Consider the following 18,930-nt stretch of genomic DNA (forward strand, 5'->3'; position numbering starts at 1 on the left):
ATGCAGGCTTCTGAACTGAGCGCTGATAACAACTTGGGTCGTCCTTCTCCTCTTTAGTCCGAATGACACGGCGTCCCTGATTTCCATAAAGAACTTCAAATTTTGATTCGTCTGACCACAGAACAGTTTTCCACTTTGCCACAGTCCATTTTAAATGAGCCTTGGCCCAGAGAAGACGTCTGCGCTTCTGGATCATGTTTAGATACGGCTTCTTCTTTGAACTATAGAGTTTTAGCTGGCAACGGCGGATGGCACGGTGAATTGTGTTCACAGATAATGTTCTCTGGAAATATTCCTGAGCCCATTTTGTGATTTCCAATACAGAAGCATGCCTGTATGTGATGCAGTGCCGTCTAAGGGCCCGAAGATCACGGGCACCCAGTATGGTTTTCCGGCCTTGACCCTTACGCACAGAGATTCTTCCAGAGTCTCTGAATCTTTTGATGATATTATGCACTGTAGATGATGATATGTTCAAACTCTTTGCAATTTTACACTGTCGAACTCCTTTCTGATATTGCTCCACTATTTGTCGGTGCAGAATTAGGGGGATTGGTGATCCTCTTCCCATCTTTACTTCTGAGAGCCACTGCCACTCCAAGATGCTCTTTTTATACCCAGTCATGTTAATGACCTATTGCCAATTGACCTAATGAGTTGCAATTTGTTCCTCCAGCTGTTCCTTTTTTGTACCTTTAACTTTTCCAGCCTCTTATTGCCCCTGTCCCAACTTTTTTGAGATGTGTTGCTGTCATGAAATTTCAAATGAGCCAATATTTGGCATGAAATTTCAAAATGTCTCACTTTCGACATCTGATATGTTGTCTATGTTCTATTGTGAATACAATATCAGTTTTTGAGATTTGTAAATTATTGCATTCCGTTTTTATTTACAATTTGTACTTTGTCCCAACTTTTTTGGAATCAGGGTTGTGTGTGTGTGTATATATATGTATATATATATATATATATATATATATATATATATATATATATATATATATATATATATATATATTTTTTTTTTTATTTATTTTCCTGACATCTCTTTCTCAGGGCCATCATTATATCCGGCGGTCCGAATTCAGTCTACGCAGAAGATGCACCCTGGTTCGACCCCGCCATATTCACCATCGGGAAACCCGTACTGGGGATCTGCTACGGCATGCAGGTGCGAGACCGAGGCGTGAGTTTAACATGGGTTTTAATTTAAACGTAGCAGAGATTCAGTGTGCATTTTTTTGTGTGTGTGTGTTTGACTGAGTAGATGATGAATAAAGTGTTCGGAGGCACGGTACACAGGAAGAGTGTACGAGAAGACGGCGTGTTCAGCATCGGAATAGACAACTCCTGCTCCCTTTTCAGGTACATGTTCAATCAGTGTTACTGTCTTAAACTGTGTACGCATGTGAATTAAGTGTGTGTGTGTGTGTGTGTGTGTAGGGGTCTACAGAAGGAGGAGATGGTGCTCTTGACTCATGGGGACAGTGTGGATAAAGTAGCAGATGGGTTCAAGGTCGTTGCTCAGTCTGGCAGCATCATTGCAGGTGTGTATGCACAGCAGTGTATATATCACAGCTCACAGCTCGAAAGCTTCACATCCCGTCGAAGACTCACTCGGGTTCTTCAGTCTTATTAAATGTTCCGAGGTTCTCCAGGACAGACAAGACGGGGTGTGTGTGCGTGAGGTTTGCGGAAAAGTTATACAAGTATGTTTTCTCAGCTTTTCCATTAACATGCCAAATAAAGTGCTGTTTATTCCCTTTTTGAAGTAAACTCGGCCATTGTAGCCGTCTTTCTCCTCGAGTTACCAGAAATCCAATCCCAAATACACTACCGTTCAAAAGTTTGGGGTCACTTTGAAATGTCCTTATTTTTGAAAGAAAAGCACTGTTCTTTTCAATGAAGATCACTTTAAACTAATCAGAAATCCACTCTATACATTGCTAATGTGGTAAATGACTATTCTAGCTGCAAATGTCTGGTTTTTGGTGCAATATCTCCATAGGTATATAGAGGCCCATTTCCAGCAACTCTCACTCCAGTGTTCTAATGGTACAATGTGTTTGCTCATTGCCTCAGAAGGCTAATGGATGATTAGAAAACCCTTGTACAATCATGTTAGCACAGCTGAAAACAGTTGAGCTCTTTAGAGAAGCTATAAAACTGACCTTCCTTTGAGCAGATTGAGTTTCTGGAGCATCACATTTGTGGGGTCGATTAAATGCTCAAAATGGCCAGAAAAATGTCTCGACTATATTTTCTATTCGTTTTACAACTTATGGTGGTAAATAAAAGTGTGACTTTTCATGGAAAACACAAAATTGTCTGGGTGACCCCAAACTTTTGAACGGTAGTGCAGTGTTTCCCACAGAAATTTTGGAGACTATGGGGACAGCCCATTGGGGGGGGTGTCCGGTTGAATTACAGGGGTGCACGGGGGCTGTTTAAAATTGAGTGATATGCTAAATATTAAGTTATTACTGAAAAACTATTGATTAAAAAAACAAAGACACTGAGAAATGGTCCTATAAACAACTTTACCAATATAAAAGATTACCAGGACTACAAGAATGCAGAAAAATAGGCTTTACTTATCCAAATGCACCTGTTGGTTCAAAAGTTAAAGTGCAGAGAACCTCACAGCACAACATGAAGTTACCTTAAAATATAATATAAATGCCTCAGCTTTCATGTAAGAAAAAAAACCTATTAATACTAGTACTGTGTGCAGGCAGTCTCTCCTGAAGACTAAATTAAACAATAATTATAAACTAATAAAATAAATGGCTCAGGCTTCATAGAAGAAAAAAAAAAACAATTTGAACAGAATCTCACAGTATGATGCTGAAGCTGCCTAAACAATGGAAAATAAAATGCCATTTTGGCAAAAATGTTGGCATCCATTAATTTCTTGTGTTAAGTCAAAAAAAATATATATATATGTTGCCAGGTACTGCTGACGTTTTCCAGCCCAAAATATGTTCAAAACCTGCCAAAATGCACTTAAAACCACCCAATTGAGCGTGAAACCGCCCAATCTGGCAACACTGCGCGGCACATGCTGCTTCTCTTGAATGGAGGAAGTAAGGCGGAAGGTAGTTTGTCGACGTCACCTCAAGACGACGCCAACGATTGGTCAAATTTGCAGGAAAGTTGCGGTGATTGGATATAATTCCAACACCGCCCTGAATTCACGGGGATTGGTTGAATTTGCGTTGAAGTTGCAAATGGCAACATCGCGAAATCCTGGAGGGTGTGATCAATGTGCTCTCCATGCACCTATAAAGCACAATAGTGTAGCCTAAATGTCACCTTCTCAATCGTGTCGAAGGCTACATAAAGTTGTATAAACTTACCTTAACATGTAGATGCAGACAGGATGTAGCTAATCAGAGTCGTCTCCTCACGCTGTCTCAGATAGGCAATGCACGCAATGTCAGACCGGGTGCGCCAGTGTCGCCGTGTGTGTGGGCGGGCGCGGACTGAGACTATGGCGGCCCAAATTAGACTATGGCGAAGCCCCCCCGACCCCTCACCAAGACTCAGTACCCAACCTTGTATTACTATTTACAATTTCGGAATGTTGGCAGCTATGGATTTATCTTTTCTGTTCTGAATGAGTTTACTGTTACAATAACTATATATCTGATGATTAATAAGACTTTGATATTGAATCAATTCAATTTCACGAAAGTGTTAACTATTTAATATCAGTTGAATTATTACTTTCTAAACATATATGCAGTATTGCACATAAGATGTGACAGCATCACTTTATATAAGTTTTGGCATCCAATAGTGAAAATTCTGAATTTAGAACAACGCACTCCTGAAAATTACTCATTAACTCGGGGAATTAAATGTGATGTTTTTGACGTTAATCATTAACGTACATGAAAGAAAAAGGCTTAAAAGTTATAACTTGTTTTATTGAAAATAAGTACTAGAATGCAGGGTTTTGCGTGGTATGTTATTAAAATTTTTTTAACAACAAATTTAATGACACCCCCCCCCCCCCCCCCCCCCCCAAAAAAAAAAAATCTTAGCTTGACTTTCAAAAGTTCAGGATTTTTTTTCTTTGCTCCACTTTCATCTCTTATTATTAAACATTTTATGTAATTTTTTTTTTTTAAGGAAAAGATCGTGATGCGTTGTCTCTGAGCAACAATTTTACACTCGGTGCTTTTGTTCCCAGAGAAAGTCACGCATTTGTTTCAGATTTTCATCTTACAAGTTTTTCATATGTCCATTATGGTACCTGTTTACAAAAGTGTGTGGGTGGTTTTTTTTTTTCCCCCTCCTGATTTTTAGCTACTTTATGACTTTTGCAGTCTGATGAATCATTCATTTTATTTCTTTACAATTTATTTGACATGGAGAATGCACATTTAATAAACATGAAATGTACAACCCCAATTCCAAAAAAGTTGGGACGCTGTGTAAAACATAAATAAAAACAGAATTTGAAAATCATGGAAACCCGACATTTCATTGAAAATAGTACAAAGACAACATATCAAATGCTGAAACTGAGAAATTGTATTGTTTTTTGAAAAATATATGCTCATTTTGAATTTGAGGTCAGCAACACGTTTCAGAAAAGTTGGAACGGGGATAACGAAAGACTGAAAAAGTTGTGTAATGCAAAAAAAAAAACCTAATTTGGTTAATTGGCAACAGGTCAGTAATATGATTGGGTATAAAAAGAGCATCCCAGAGAGGCGGAGTCTCTCTTTCACCGCTCTGTGAAAGACTGCGTGGGCAAACAGTGCAACAGTTTTAGAATAACGAAACATTCTCAGTGTAAAACTGCAAAGAATTTGTTGATAACATCATCTGTGGTCCATAATATCATTAAAAGATTCTGGAGAAATCTCTGTATGCGAGAGACAAGGCTGAAAACTGACACTGGATGCCTGTGATCTTCAGGCCCTCAGGAGACACTGCATTAAAACCAGACACGCGTCTGTAGTGGAAATCACTGTATGGGCTCAGGAACACTTCAGAAAACCATCGTCTGTGAAAACACTTCATTACTGCATCCACAAATGCAAGTTAAAACCAGATATTAACAATATCCAGAAACACCGCAACCTTCTCTGGGCCCGAGCTCTTTTACGATGGACTGAGGCGAAGTGGAAAACTGTCCTGAGGTCTGATGAATCAAAAGTAGAAATTCTTTTTAGAAATCATGGACACCACGTCCTCCAGGCTAAAGAGGAGAGGGACCATCCGGCTTGTTATCAGTGCACAGTTCAAAAGCAGCATCTGTGATGGTATGAGCGTGCATTAGTGCACATGACATGGGTAGCTTGTACATCTGGGAAGGCATCATTAATGCTGAATGATATCTACACGATTCAGAGCAATATGCTGCCATCCAGACAAAATCTTTTTCAGGGAAGGCCTTCCTTCTTTCAGCAAGACGATGCCAAACCGCTCTCTGCACATATTAAAACTACATGGCTCTGTAGTAAAAGAGTCCGGGTGCTAAACTGGCCTGCCTGCAGTCCAGACCTGTCTCCTATTTAAAACATTTGGCGCATTATGAAGCGCAAAATACAGCAAAGGAGACCTTGAACTGTTGAGCAACTGAAATTGTATATCAGGCAAGAACGGGATGACATTTCTCTTTCAAAACTACAGCAACTGTTCTCCTCGGTTCCCAAACGTGTACAGAGTGTTGTTAAAAGTAGGGGTGATGCAACACAGTCGTAAACACGCCCCTGTCCCAACTTTTTTGAAATGTGTTGCTGACATCAAATTCAAAATGAGCATATATTTTTCCAAAAACAATAAAATTTCAGTTTCAACATTTGATATGTTGTCTTTGTACTATTTTCAATAAAATATATGGTTTCCATGAAGTGCAAATGATCACATTCTGTTTTTATTTACAGTTTACACAGCATCCCAACTTGTTTGGAATTGGGGTTGTAAATGTGCCAAAATTAGCCCAAATGTCTGGTTTGTATCTGTTGTCCTCGGACCGATGTTAAGTCAGATGCACCTATTTAAAAAAAAAAAATCATCACTGTAAAAGGACACACAAAACATGCAATAAAAATATGATCAGTATCAATTAGAGAGGAAAAAAGAGAACGCATGGCAGGAGTGGCATGACTAGGGCAGATGGAACATCTTTCGTACGACAATAAATCACAATACAAATTTGACGATTCGCATCAATGAATAGATGCACGATTTTAAATTTTTCTCTTCATAAATACTCTCCATTTCTCATAGTAATTGTGTTGTTGAGACAGCAGAGGGTGCAATAATGTAAACTAGAGGGAATATGCATGACTTGACTGTAGGTGGAGGTAACGCAGCTCTAATATAGCTCCATGAAACAACGGCAAGAAACCAGCGCTGTCCTTTTTACGGACTGGTGAAGAAAATGGAGGTCGTACAAATGTTCCTAAGATTTTAAGACAAGGCCTGTTTGTTATGAACTTGGCCCTTTAATTAAAAATGAAAATTTTAGTGAATATGCTTTTATATTTTATGGCAACCCTTTACAAGTGTGGGAAGTAAATTTTGTCGGTTATTACGAAAATGAAAAAAATGTTTTATTTAAATTTAATAAAAGGAATATTTTAAGTTGATAAAGAGTCGGAAAATAAATGTAGTAATTTTTTGGGGTAATTTTCTTTTTCTTTTTATTTATTTATTTCCAAAATATGGTGGGAAAATCGAATCCTGAATCAAATTGCAACTCGAATCGTTACGTTTTCCCTCTCAGGCATCGCGAACGAGCAGAAGAAGCTCTATGGGACTCAGTTTCACCCGGAGGTAGATCTGACGGAGCGGGGCATGGACATGCTGCGGAACTTCCTGTTTGAGATCGCCGGCTGCACCAACAACTTCACCGTGCAGAACCGGCAGATGGGCTGCATACGCGAGATCCAGGAGAAAGTGGACAAGTCCAAAGTGCTGGTGAGGAAAAGTGCAGTGAGATGAGGGAGCGAGAGTACACCAGAACCCTCATATTTAATTATTTATTTCGGAATACACTGTATTTCGCAAAAAGGGCTAACAATACCCATGATGTTTCAGAAAAGCGCATTGAGATGTTATTTATCATGATGTGGAGATTTATATCTGCATGTAACCCAGCACTAATTGAAATCTGCTTTTTTATTATTATTCTTATGTGTAAGCAGGACTTATTTTTAATCATACCCTTGTTCTTTAGAGACTCTTAAAGCAGATACACAGAGCCTTTATTTTTAAATAAATTTCTGAGCGGATAGTATCTCCATCCTTGACTCTTGTATGCTGCATAAATGGGACAACACCACATCTTAAAGTTGGGACAAGGCCATGTTTCCCACTGTGAGACATCCCCTTTTCTCTTTACAACAGTCTGTAAACGTCTGGGGACTGAGGAGACAAGTTGCTCAAGTTTAGGGATAGGAATGTTAACCCATTCTTGTCTAATGTAGGATTCTAGTTGCTCAACTGTCTTAGGTCTTTTTTGTCGCATCTTCCGTTTTATGATGCGCCAAATGTTTTCTATGGGTGAAAGATCTGGACTGCAGGCTGGCCAGTTCAGTACCCGGACCCTTCTTCTACGCAGCCATGATGCTGTAATTGATGCAGTATGTGGTTTGGCATTGTCATGTTGGAAAATGCAAGGTCTTCCCTGAAAGAGACGTCGTCTGGATGGGAGCATATGTTGCTCTAGAACCTGGATATACCTTTCAGCATTGATGGGGTCTTTCCAGATGTGTAAGCTGCCCATGCCACACGCACTAATGCAACCCCATACCATCAGAGATGCAGGCTTCTGAACTGAGCGCTGATAACAACTTGGGTCGTCCTTCTCCTCTTTAGTCCGAATGACACGGCATCCCTGATTTCCATAAAGAACTTCAAATTTTGATTCGTCTGACCACAGAACAGTTTTCCACTTTGCCACAGTCCATTTTAAATGAGCCTTGGCCCAGAGAAGACGTCTGCGCTTCTGGATCATGTTTAGATACGGCTTCTTCTTTGAACTATAGAGTTTTAGCTGGCAACGGCGGATGGCACGGTGAATTGTGTTCACAGATAATGTTCTCTGGAAATATTCCTGAGCCCATTTTGTGATTTCCAATACAGAAGCATGCCTGTATGTGATGCAGTGCCGTCTAAGGGCCCGAAGATCACGGGCACCCAGTATGGTTTTCCGGCCTTGACCCTTACGCACAGAGATTCTTCCAGATTCTCTGAATCTTTTGATGATGATATGCACTGTAGATGATGATATGTTCAAACTCTTTGCAATTTTACACTGTCGAACTCCTTTCTGATATTGCTCCACTATTTGTCGGTGCAGAATTAGGGGGATTGGTGATCCTCTTCCCATCTTTACTTCTGAGAGCCGCTGGCACTCCAAGATGCTCTTTTTATACCCAGTCATGTTAATGACCTATTGCCAATTGACCTAATGAGTTGCAATTTGTTCCTCCAGCTGTTCCTTTTTTGTACCTTTAACTTTTCCAGCCTCTTATTGCCCCTGTCCCAACTTTTTTGAGATGTGTTGCTGTCATGAAATTTCAAATGAGCCAATATTTGGCATGAAATTTCAAAATGTCTCACTTTCGACATTTGATATGTTGTCTATGTTCTATTGTGAATACAATATCAGTTTTTGAGATTTGTAAATTATTGCATTCCGTTTTTATTTACAGTTTGTACTTTGTCCCAACTTTTTTGGAATCGGGGTTGTGAATAATATGTGAAGAGTTCAAATAATACACAGACATGATTTTTAGATTCAAGCTCATTTAATGGCTGTAAACAATAAATTGCATTTCATTTCAAAATAGTAAACCAAGGTAAGGTCCCTGTCCAAAATTGAAGAGACTAAAGTTTCAGTGCCATTTTACTAACCATTTTAGTTGTTACCTTCTGGATCACACGCCGCAATCTGCAGTACATCTCGTAGACCCTTGTCTTCTACCACCGATAGCGGTCTGCAGTCCACTTGGCCAGCGTGTTCGTTAAATTTTCCGACGTTGCCCTGCTCATTTTCTTCTTCTCATTTGTCTCATTTGTCTCATTCTTCTCATTTCTTCTTCTCATTTGTCGCACCATAACGCGGTGCACTAACAACGGTTCCGGGTTGTTTGGCATGCAAACTGCGATAAAATGCGTTAACATATTTAACGAATTAATTTGTTTGAAATTAATTAATCTTAACACGTTAATGTCCCACCCCTAAAAAAAAAAAAATATATTTTTGAGAGTTAAAATCGACTGTCAAGTTGGCATTGGAGCTGCCCCGCTGAACCAGCCAGCCCTGAGCGCGTGACGTCACAGCGGGAACCGGTTTTAAAGCCGAGGCCTCTGACAGCTATAGACCAAAGCCAGACTCGGCAGGCGAGAGCGGTTGCAATGGCCTCTTCGTTCGGATTTATTGGAGATTCTTCGGATTACTCAGACAGTAATACATCTGACTATGATAGTCCTGAAATTGGAGCGTGTGTACATGCTACTGCTAAACACGTCGAACCGTATCAGTTCGAACCACCGGAAAGTGAATCCGATAGTAACACGTCGGCCACGGAGGCCCCCATCTTACAAAATAAAGCCGTCTAGAGCAGCGTTTCTCAACCTTTTTTCAGTCACGGCACCCTTCAGAAGTATGCAAGTTCTCAAGGCACCCCCATATAAAATATACGCAGTCACGCTGACCCCGGCAGTGACGTTGTGACATGGGAAAGGGGGCCGTGAGACAAATTTTGATGACGCGGCGATGATCTGCATTAGGGTAACTATCGTTTTTTGGAATTTTAATCCATTTTATTTATTTCAGTGTTAGCATACAGTATAATTTTTTGATGGCACCCTTAACGAAGCCAGACGGCACGCCGGTTGAGAAAGGCTGGTCTAGAGAATTGGATGGAATTAAACTGACAGTCTCGTGACTCTCATTAAAACAGAATCAGTATTATAACTTACGCAGCGTACATGTACATGCATGCATTTTCACTGATAAAAGGCTCATTAAATAATCAGATGAACTGTGACGATCACATTCTGAAGCAAATTAAATAATCGTATACCGCTAACTTAAACACACAATACAAATTACATGCATTAATCTAAATGCAGGTAAACAAGTGTTGTTTTTGTTGTTGTGTAGCCAAATGAGAGTCGCATCTTACCCGTCTGTGTTCTCGCTTCTTGATTGTTTGGAAACTATTTGACTTTCAGTTCTTCGTTCATTCGCTTCTTCCACGTAAGGGCGGGATATTGCTGCTGAGGCAAACATATCCAGTGGGCCTGGCGAGAAAGCATATCCGGCAGAGAAATCTGACAGTTGGTCCACTCATTCTCTTTTTTTCTCCACACTGAGTACTCCGCCATTACTGCTCGGCTCACACTCTGGGAGAACTGGTGCAACTGAACTTGCTTTCCTTTTGTAGTTTTCTTTTCCTTTAACTGTCGGTACTGCACCCTCTTTTTCAGTACAGGCTTATAGCCAACGCTCCTCAACAGATCAGAGGTTTCGTACGAGTCTTCAGTAAAATGTGCAGAGCGGAGGAGAGACCACTTCGTAGGCGCCCAAACGCGTTCAAATCTTTGCAGTTTGAACATTCTTGGGCCATGAATGCAACGTAAATCCACCTTCTGTCGTGTTGCTGCACCGGGCGGCACGGCGATAAATTAGCCCAAAATGGAGGATCGGAGTTGCAGTCAGCTCTGTGTTTTAGTATTGCGGAAATGGTGATGAGACCGATAGACTTCCTGCAGGGTCATTCACTCGGACCGCTACCTATCTAAATCAGTTTAATTGTGAAAATTACTATATTAGAGTTATTGTTAACGCTTAAAACTATTCTTGAGGTCTCAAGGGATTTATAAGCAAAAAGTGAGGCCATGGTTCTGCGTTAGGGTGCATCAGTTGCCCTCACTTTCATAAAATCTGATGCATTTTTGTTTGGGTGTTCCTTTTCACCAATAAAGACATCCTGTAAAATTTTTTGACCATATTCAAAAGTCTAATGGTGGCACCACGAGGTTCATTTTTTGCCAAAAAACGCTTATTTTATGTTTTCGCGTAAGGTTTGAATCACAATGTTGGACTCCATTTATTGATTTCTTGTGACCCAAAGATCATGTTAAGAACCTTTGATGAGTAGCGTGCTATAGATGCACAGCGGTGTAACATAGGGAAAAAAATACAAAATTCAGGTTTTGATTTTATGTACTAAAATAACTATTAGGCACAATTTTTACAATATCTATATAAATTAGTTGTTTTTACCCATTTTAACCTTGAAATCAGCATTTTAATGATTACCCATAATGCATTGTTTATCGCACTAAAACAAGCAAAAACGTCATAAGACAGTGGAAATACTACCTTTACTACCTTCACGTGGCGTCTTTCTCGATCGCACGTGCCTAGAAGCGTACCTTCTAGAACATTCCTGGGTGGTCACGGACTGTCACGTAGCCTAGTTCGGTTGTGAAACTCGCTAGGATGGAGTATTTTCGCGAGTTTAGTGGCAAACTTTTGCGCCGCAATTTCTCTATTCTCAATTTGTAACCTGAAACCCTACAAGAAATGTTTCATAATGTTTGGGATTTTGAAAAATGCTTCTAGCAAGTTTATTTCGCTGTATTTTTCCGTGAAACTTGGCATAAATCATCCTTAAGTGATGAGCGTGACATTATTTTGGTATGGGTCACGGAAGCGAGAGAAATGAGTTTCTCAACTACAGCAGCACTTCTCACCATAGATGGCTGGCGTGTTTCACAGCGTTTGGGATTTACTAAATCGACTAAATCTCTAGATCTGCTGAAGCTACGAGGATATAAATCACCAGGATTCTAATTTACTGGGTGAGAAGTATTATATATTTTTTTGAAAGGTTTATTCGCGCTACAAGTAGGGATGGCGAAAACTAAAAAAAAATCTTGACCGACCACCGAGCCTCATTAGTCGGTTAACCTATGAGTTTAACAGGGATGCAAACGGTGCGCCTTTTGGCGGATGCCGCTTTTTTCACGGCTGAATCGTGCAGATCCAATTTTTTGGGGGGGGCGTTGGAGTGTCTGAATAATTTAAACGGCATTTGCTTATTTAGTAATTTTAATACAGAATTTACTCTGATGAAATTATTCAGACACTCCAGCACCCCCCCCCCTCCAAAAAAAAAAAATCGGATCTGCACGATTCAGCCGTGAAAAAGTCGGCATCTGCGCCTTTAGTTTGTGTGGAGAGAGATGATCTGCAGTAACATGCATTGTTGGCTACAGACCGAAACATACTTTCAGAATGCACTGGCCAAGGCAGGACTAAACTCCATGTGCCTTCTAATAATAATTAAAAAAAAAAAAAAACCAGAATAGTAATTTGTAAGCTAAAAAGCCTGCATCTACACTTTTCTCTCGCCGAGTGGCAGCTGTGTTCAACTGGGGCGGGACATGACTGAATGGGTGTTTCTGATTTGTCAGCTGTCTTTAACTGGAGCGGGAGGGCGGGACATGACTGAATGGGTGTTTCTGATTTGTCAGCTGTCGTTCTTACACCGCATGGCACGCCCCAAGCGTTTACAACACAGAATTCCAAGTCCTCCGCTCCAAAATCGGCAGCTTCAAAATGATTTTTTTTTTTTTTTTTTAACCGACAACCAAAAAAAAATTAACCGGTTGACGTTGATTCGGTCAACCACCGGTCAAACGGTCATCGGTTAACATCCCTAGCTACAAGTCCATGAAAGTTGGAATTGTTCATGAAGGGGTTAGATTTTGGTAGCGTGACGCGCACAACAAGCAAAAGAAAAAACAAATTTTCTTCCGAATTTCCTTGCTTTATCAAAATTATTTTTTGATGCATTAAAAGACTGTTTATAATATTTAAGCGATTTTTTTTTTTTTTTTAATTTTTTTTTTTATAATATTTGATCAAAACTTTCAAAACAGCATTCAAAGTGATTTTTCACGGGTGTAAATGTTACGCGTGACATCCATAATTATGTTAAATTTTAAGAACTAAAATTCTGTTAAAAATTCGAGATTTGTGCCATCATTCTGGGGTTTTGCTGAATAATACTTGAGGGAGTTCTCTTACAATGCTGAAAATTCAATGAGTTTTGGTGAAATTCTCGAAAAGGTATTTAAATTTTAACGCGCCTGATAGCGATTGTGCTCACACAGCGTGCTACTCGTATCTGTAAGGGATTGAGAAGCATTAATGCGATTCATAATACATTTGTATTGTTTAAAAGTACCGTATTTTCCGGACTATACGTCGTTCCGGAGTTTAAGTCGCATCAGCCAAAAAATGCATTATGAAGACGAAAAAAACATATATACGTCGCACCGGACTACAAGTCGCGCTTTTTTGAAGGGTTATTCTATCCATAGAATCCGTGATTCTATCTGATAAGCGGCGCGTGGTTACTGCGCGACTGCATTGTTTATTTAATAAACGAACAGCTGAGCAGTGATAACGCGCCCTTTGCCCTGTAAGTAGCCTAGTCTGATTATTTTAAATATCTACTACTATCTTTAATACTATCACTATCGTTATTACTAATAGCCTATATTATTATTATTATAACTAATATTAGTAGCCTATTACTGATGCATTAATCAGTTTGCTTTTAGAATATTTTTACCGGTAGGGCTTATTATCGCCCCATGGCTCTTTCATCTGTGTTATTAAAGCTGTAGTCATCATCGAGGAGCGTCATTCTTCATTTTCGTCAAATTTTATTTCATCAAATCAGAGGGCAAGTAGGCTATAGGTATATCATCTCCAAAGACAGGTACGGTAGTAAAAACAACAACAACAACCGCTCAGAGAAAAAAACAGGCAGAAAGTGCGCCTGCCAGTTAACGTCATATCCGATAAAAACATTAAACGTTATTCAGACCATTAACAGCATAACATCAGAGACGAAGAATAAAGTTCATCTTGGAAGGAGAGTTATTTTTAAAAATGCAAAACAGAATCATTTATAATAGCCCAGAGAAAAACTGGCTGAATATGGACCGTAACATCAAGTTATTCAACAGCCTATAGGCCCAAAATCATTACATAACTTATTTAAATAACTATAGGCCTGTCATTAATAATAAAACACAGGTCAATCAAGCTGACGATTTCACTCCAAATCAGCAAATCCATTGAATTCCTCATCCTCGGTGTCGCTTCTGAACAACTCTGCCAACTCCAGCGGCAGACGAAGCGCCGTTTCCTCCTCTTCTGCGTGGCTGTCGTCAGACTCGGCATCAGCTCCAGTTATTCCATATATACGTCGCACCGGAGTATAAGTCGCATGGCCAGCCGAACCATGAAAAAAAGTGCGACTTATAGTCCGAAAAATACGGTAGTTGAACAATGATTCAATGAGCAGCTAAAACTCAAACTGTGCTTGATAATATATTTAGAATATGTAGTAAAAATGTGGATCTAAGATATTTGGTATACTCTATAAGGTGCCATAATGTTTCATGAAAAGTGATCGAAATTTTGTCATCAAAGTCATAAAATAGCAGCTTTTTCCATAACTTTGAGCTCCTGGTGCCACCATTAAACTTTTGAATTGTGTGAAAATATTTCACCCAGTGTGTTTTCTTACCAAAAGGAACATAAAAACAAAAACGCATCATGATCGGAGGAACTTTTCATTTTTAGGGGGCAACTGATGCACCCTATTCTGCGCATCTCCTTTAAGCAGCTAACTCACGAAACTGAGACTACGTTCAGACTGCACCCTGAAACGACCCATATCCGATTTTTTTGCCCATATGCGACCTGTATCCGATTTGTTATTGACAATCTGAACGACACAGATCCGATTTTTTTCACATGCGACCCAGGCCGCTTGGATATGTGGTCCTAATTCCGATGCATATCCGTTATTTTCACATGCGACTGCAGTCTGACCGGACAGGTCGCATTCATGCGACCTACATGTCATCAACAAGAGACAAACGTCACTATTCTGCGTTGGCTAATCCCGCCTCTTTGGTGGAAAACGACGACATTTGTACAGTTTTCAGAATTTAAATAGACTTTTATAGAATTGATCAAGCTAATGGTGGATTTGGTCGGGACCTGGATGTTAAACCATCCTGTATTACAAGATTATAAGATTGTTCTGGAAATTTCCAGTAATTTGACACCTTCGGTCTCATTAGTCTGCTGCCCACATTAATCAGATTATTGTGTGAGTTCCGCCGCCACCACAAAAACCACATCGCCAGGTCTCGCCTCATCTCCATGCTTTACTTGCAAACTTGAAGAGTGCGCTTTTTTTTTTTGTTTACGTATTACGTAGATGTGCTTATTACATGTCAATTTGCGCATGCGGGACACTTTTGGGTCGTTTTCCGTTCATATTGGAGCTCGCATACAAGTCTCATATAATTGGTAATGTGAACGGCCTAACAAAAAAATCGGATTTCACAACAAATCGGATATGGGTCGAGTGACTCAAATTTGATTTTATCGCCCATATGTGACCTGTATCCGATCTTGTATTGACAATATGAACGACACAGATCCGATTTTTTCAAATCCGACCCAGGCCGTTTGGATATGTGGTCCTAATCCCGATTCCTATCCACTCTTTTCATATGCGACTTCAGTCTGAACCGCCATGTCGCATTCATCCGACTTACACGTCATCAACAAGCCACGAACGTCACTATTCTGCGCTGAAGTAGGCGGCGGGTCTCTCAAAAAAAGTTACAACAACATGGCTTTGATGTTCCTTTGAACGGAGGTTGTAGTCACTACCCCGCAGAACGCCTGAGCCAGAACCCTTGCCCTCTTCCTTCTCAACCTCCTCCTTAACATCAGGCTATTGTGCATGTTCTGGCTCCGTCGCAACAACAACTGCATCATCGCCAGGTACTCCATGCTGGCTACTGTCATACACAGGAAACTTTAGGTTACTTCCGTAAACACTGGCCATGCTCACTGCGTGTGACGTCGTCGTATCCTGCAATGCGCATGCGGAACACTTTTAGGTCGCTTTTCGTTCATACTGAGGATCACATACAAGTCGCATATATTTGTTAATGTGAACGACCTCACAAAAACATCGGATTTCACAAAAAAATCAGAATTGAGCATTAAGCCTTGCAGTGTGAACGTAGTGTAAGTGTACGATATTAGGTTTGGAGCTTGAACAAAACTGTGGCTTGGTGTTTTTGTGATCTGCAAGAGCAGCCATTTTGTTTCCAGTGTATTCATGTGGTTTTGAAATGATTCACCAGCTAATTTCTCCAGTTCCTCTTTCTTTATTTCTGAGTAATCCAAGGATTCGAGGCAGAGCTCAGCTGTGAGTGGGGTAGGGGTGAGGGCAGGTAATTAAAACCTCCTCCTGCTGATCGGATCTCTTCTGACGACGCTAAGTGATTGCTTCTTGAAGCTTCTATAAATTGGGCCTGTCCTCAAATGAGTACACAGAGGCCTTTATTGGATTTGGATCCTTTTTAATCCCTCTCCGAATCCCTGAAGCTGTGCCTTGTGAGCTGTTTAATGCGTTTATACGAGTCGGAATGGCAGACGATCGCGACTCAGGTTCACACTGTATCCACAGCTTGGGTGGCCTGTGACTAAGACGGCAAATTACAGCGTTTTGGCTGTTTTTGTCTTGTGCTGAGAAATGTAATGACTCGGGCATGTGAGAGGGAGGAGTTTAAGTAAAGAATAAAAAAAATCTCATTATCTCTCGCCGCTTTATCCTGTTCTACAGGGTCGCAGGCAATATCTTGAGGAAAACGTATTTTTCGAAAATAGCCATCCACGTGGTGGTGTGATGAAGCGGAGTTACTGTTAAAGGTTTTATTATATCCCTACTCCAAAGGACGGGGCGTAGGCTGGTGTACCTCTGTCTGTCTGACACACCCTTTTCCTCAGCAACCACAAATCATAGCCACTTGGTGCCGAGCTTCTGCTTGGGGTTCTACAACCCCGATTCCAAAAAAGTTGGGACAAAGTACAATTGTAAATAAAAATGGAATGCAATGATGTGGAAGTTTCAAAATTCCATATTTTATTCAGAATAGAACATAGATGACATATCAAATGTTTAAACTGAGAAAATGTATCATTTAAAGAGAAAAATGAGGTGATTTTTAAATTTCATGACAACACATCTCAAAGTTGGGACAAGGCCATGTTTCCCACTGTGAGACATCCCCTTTTCTCTTTACAACAGTCTGTAAACATCTGGGGACTGAGGAGACAAGTTGCTCAAGTTTAGGGATAGGAATGTTAACCCATTCTTGTCTAATGTAGGATTCTAGTTGCTCAACTGTCTTCTGTTTTATGATGCGCCAAATGTTTTCTATGGGTGAAAGATCAGGACTGCAGGCTGGCCAGTTCAGTACCTGGACCCTTCTTCTATGCAGCCATGATGCTGTAATTGATGCAGTATGTGGTTTGGCATTGTCATGTTGGAAAATGCAAGGTCTTCCCTGAAAGAGACGTCATCTGGATGGGAGCATATGTTGCTCTAGAACCTGGATATACCTTTCAGCATTGATGGTGTCTTTCCAGATGTGTAAGCTGCCCATGCCACACGCACTAATGCAGCCCCATACCATCAGAGATGCAGGCTTCTGAACTGAGCGCTGATAACAACTTGGGTCGTCCTTCTCCTCTTTAGTCCGAATGACACGGCGTCCCTGATTTCCATAAAGAACTTCAAATTTTGATTCGTCTGACCACAGAACAGTTTTCCACTTTGCCACAGTCCATTTTAAATGAGCCTTGGCCCAGAGAAGACGTCTGCGCTTCTGGATCATGTTTAGATACGGCTTCTTCTTTGAACTATAGAGTTTTAGCTGGCAACGGCGGATGGCACGGTGAATTGTGTTCACAGATAATGTTCTCTGGAAATATTCCTGAGCCCATTTTGTGATTTCCAATACAGAAGCATGCCTGTATGTGATGCAGTGCCGTCTAAGGGCCCGAAGATCACGGGCACCCAGTATGGTTTTCCGGCCTTGACCCTTACGCACAGAGATTCTTCCAGAGTCTCTGAATCTTTTGATGATATTATGCACTGTAGGTGATGATATGTTCAAACCCTTTGCAATTTTACACTGTCGAACTCCTTTCTGATATTGCTCCACTATTTGTCGGCGCAGAATTAGGGGGATTGGTGATCCTCTTCCCATCTTTACTTCTGAGAGCCGCTGCCACTCCAAGATGCTCTTTTTATACCCAGTCATGTTAATGACCTATTGCCAATTGACCTAACGAGTTGCAATTTGTTCCTCCAGCTGTTCCTTTTTTGTACCTTTAACTTTTCCAGCCTCTTATTGCCCCTGTCCCAACTTTTTTGAGATGTGTTGCTGTCATGAAATTTCAAATGAGCCGATATTTGGCATGAAATTTCAAAATGTCTCACTTTCGACATTTGATATGTTGTCTATGTTCTATTGTGAATACAATATCAGTTATTGAGATTTGTAAATGATTGCATTCTGTTTTTATTTACAATTTGTACTTTGTCCCAACTTTTTTGGAATCGGGGTTGTATACCGTGTATACCGTTTTCAGGTCTGTCACACATCAACTTCCTGTTTACCGACTGAATGTATTTACGGAACATATAGGGTGGATTTTGACGCTATTTCACGAAGCAAAATGCTATTTCAAACTGACAGTTTCCCAGGATGCTGTTTGAAATCCCTGGCGAGAGACACTGCTCTTTACTTACTTGTTCCAGGGTTCATTATTTGTTGAAGTCACCATTCATAAGTGTCCTATTCCTTCGATTGCTTGCGTTCTGATATAAGTGAGAGCGGGGGGGATATGGAAGTGAGCAGTGGCTCTCAGTTGGTCTTGTTTATTCATCTTGTGCTTTTTTTCAAATTAGAACGACATGGCTTTTTTTATCCTTTTATAGTTGTATTTAACTAGTTAGTTCCTGTTCTCACTTGTACCATAGCTTTAAA

The 18,930-nt window shown here is 40.4% G+C and overlaps 1 protein-coding gene across 1 annotated transcript in view; it reads left to right on the forward strand.

The window, feature by feature from the left end:
- gmps (guanine monophosphate synthase) overlaps positions 1-18,930 on the forward strand; it is a 172,273-nt gene that overhangs the window by 75,673 nt on the left and 77,670 nt on the right. The window contains exons 3-6 of the mRNA XM_060924180.1: positions 1,057-1,171; positions 1,268-1,365; positions 1,444-1,547; positions 6,749-6,942. Of these exons, the coding sequence (XP_060780163.1) occupies positions 1,057-1,171; positions 1,268-1,365; positions 1,444-1,547; positions 6,749-6,942 (511 nt within the window). The remainder of the gene's footprint in view (positions 1-1,056; positions 1,172-1,267; positions 1,366-1,443; positions 1,548-6,748; positions 6,943-18,930) is intronic.

This window comes from Neoarius graeffei, chromosome 6, assembly GCF_027579695.1.
Source record: "Neoarius graeffei isolate fNeoGra1 chromosome 6, fNeoGra1.pri, whole genome shotgun sequence".
NCBI classification, from domain to species: Eukaryota; Metazoa; Chordata; class Actinopteri; order Siluriformes; family Ariidae; genus Neoarius; species Neoarius graeffei.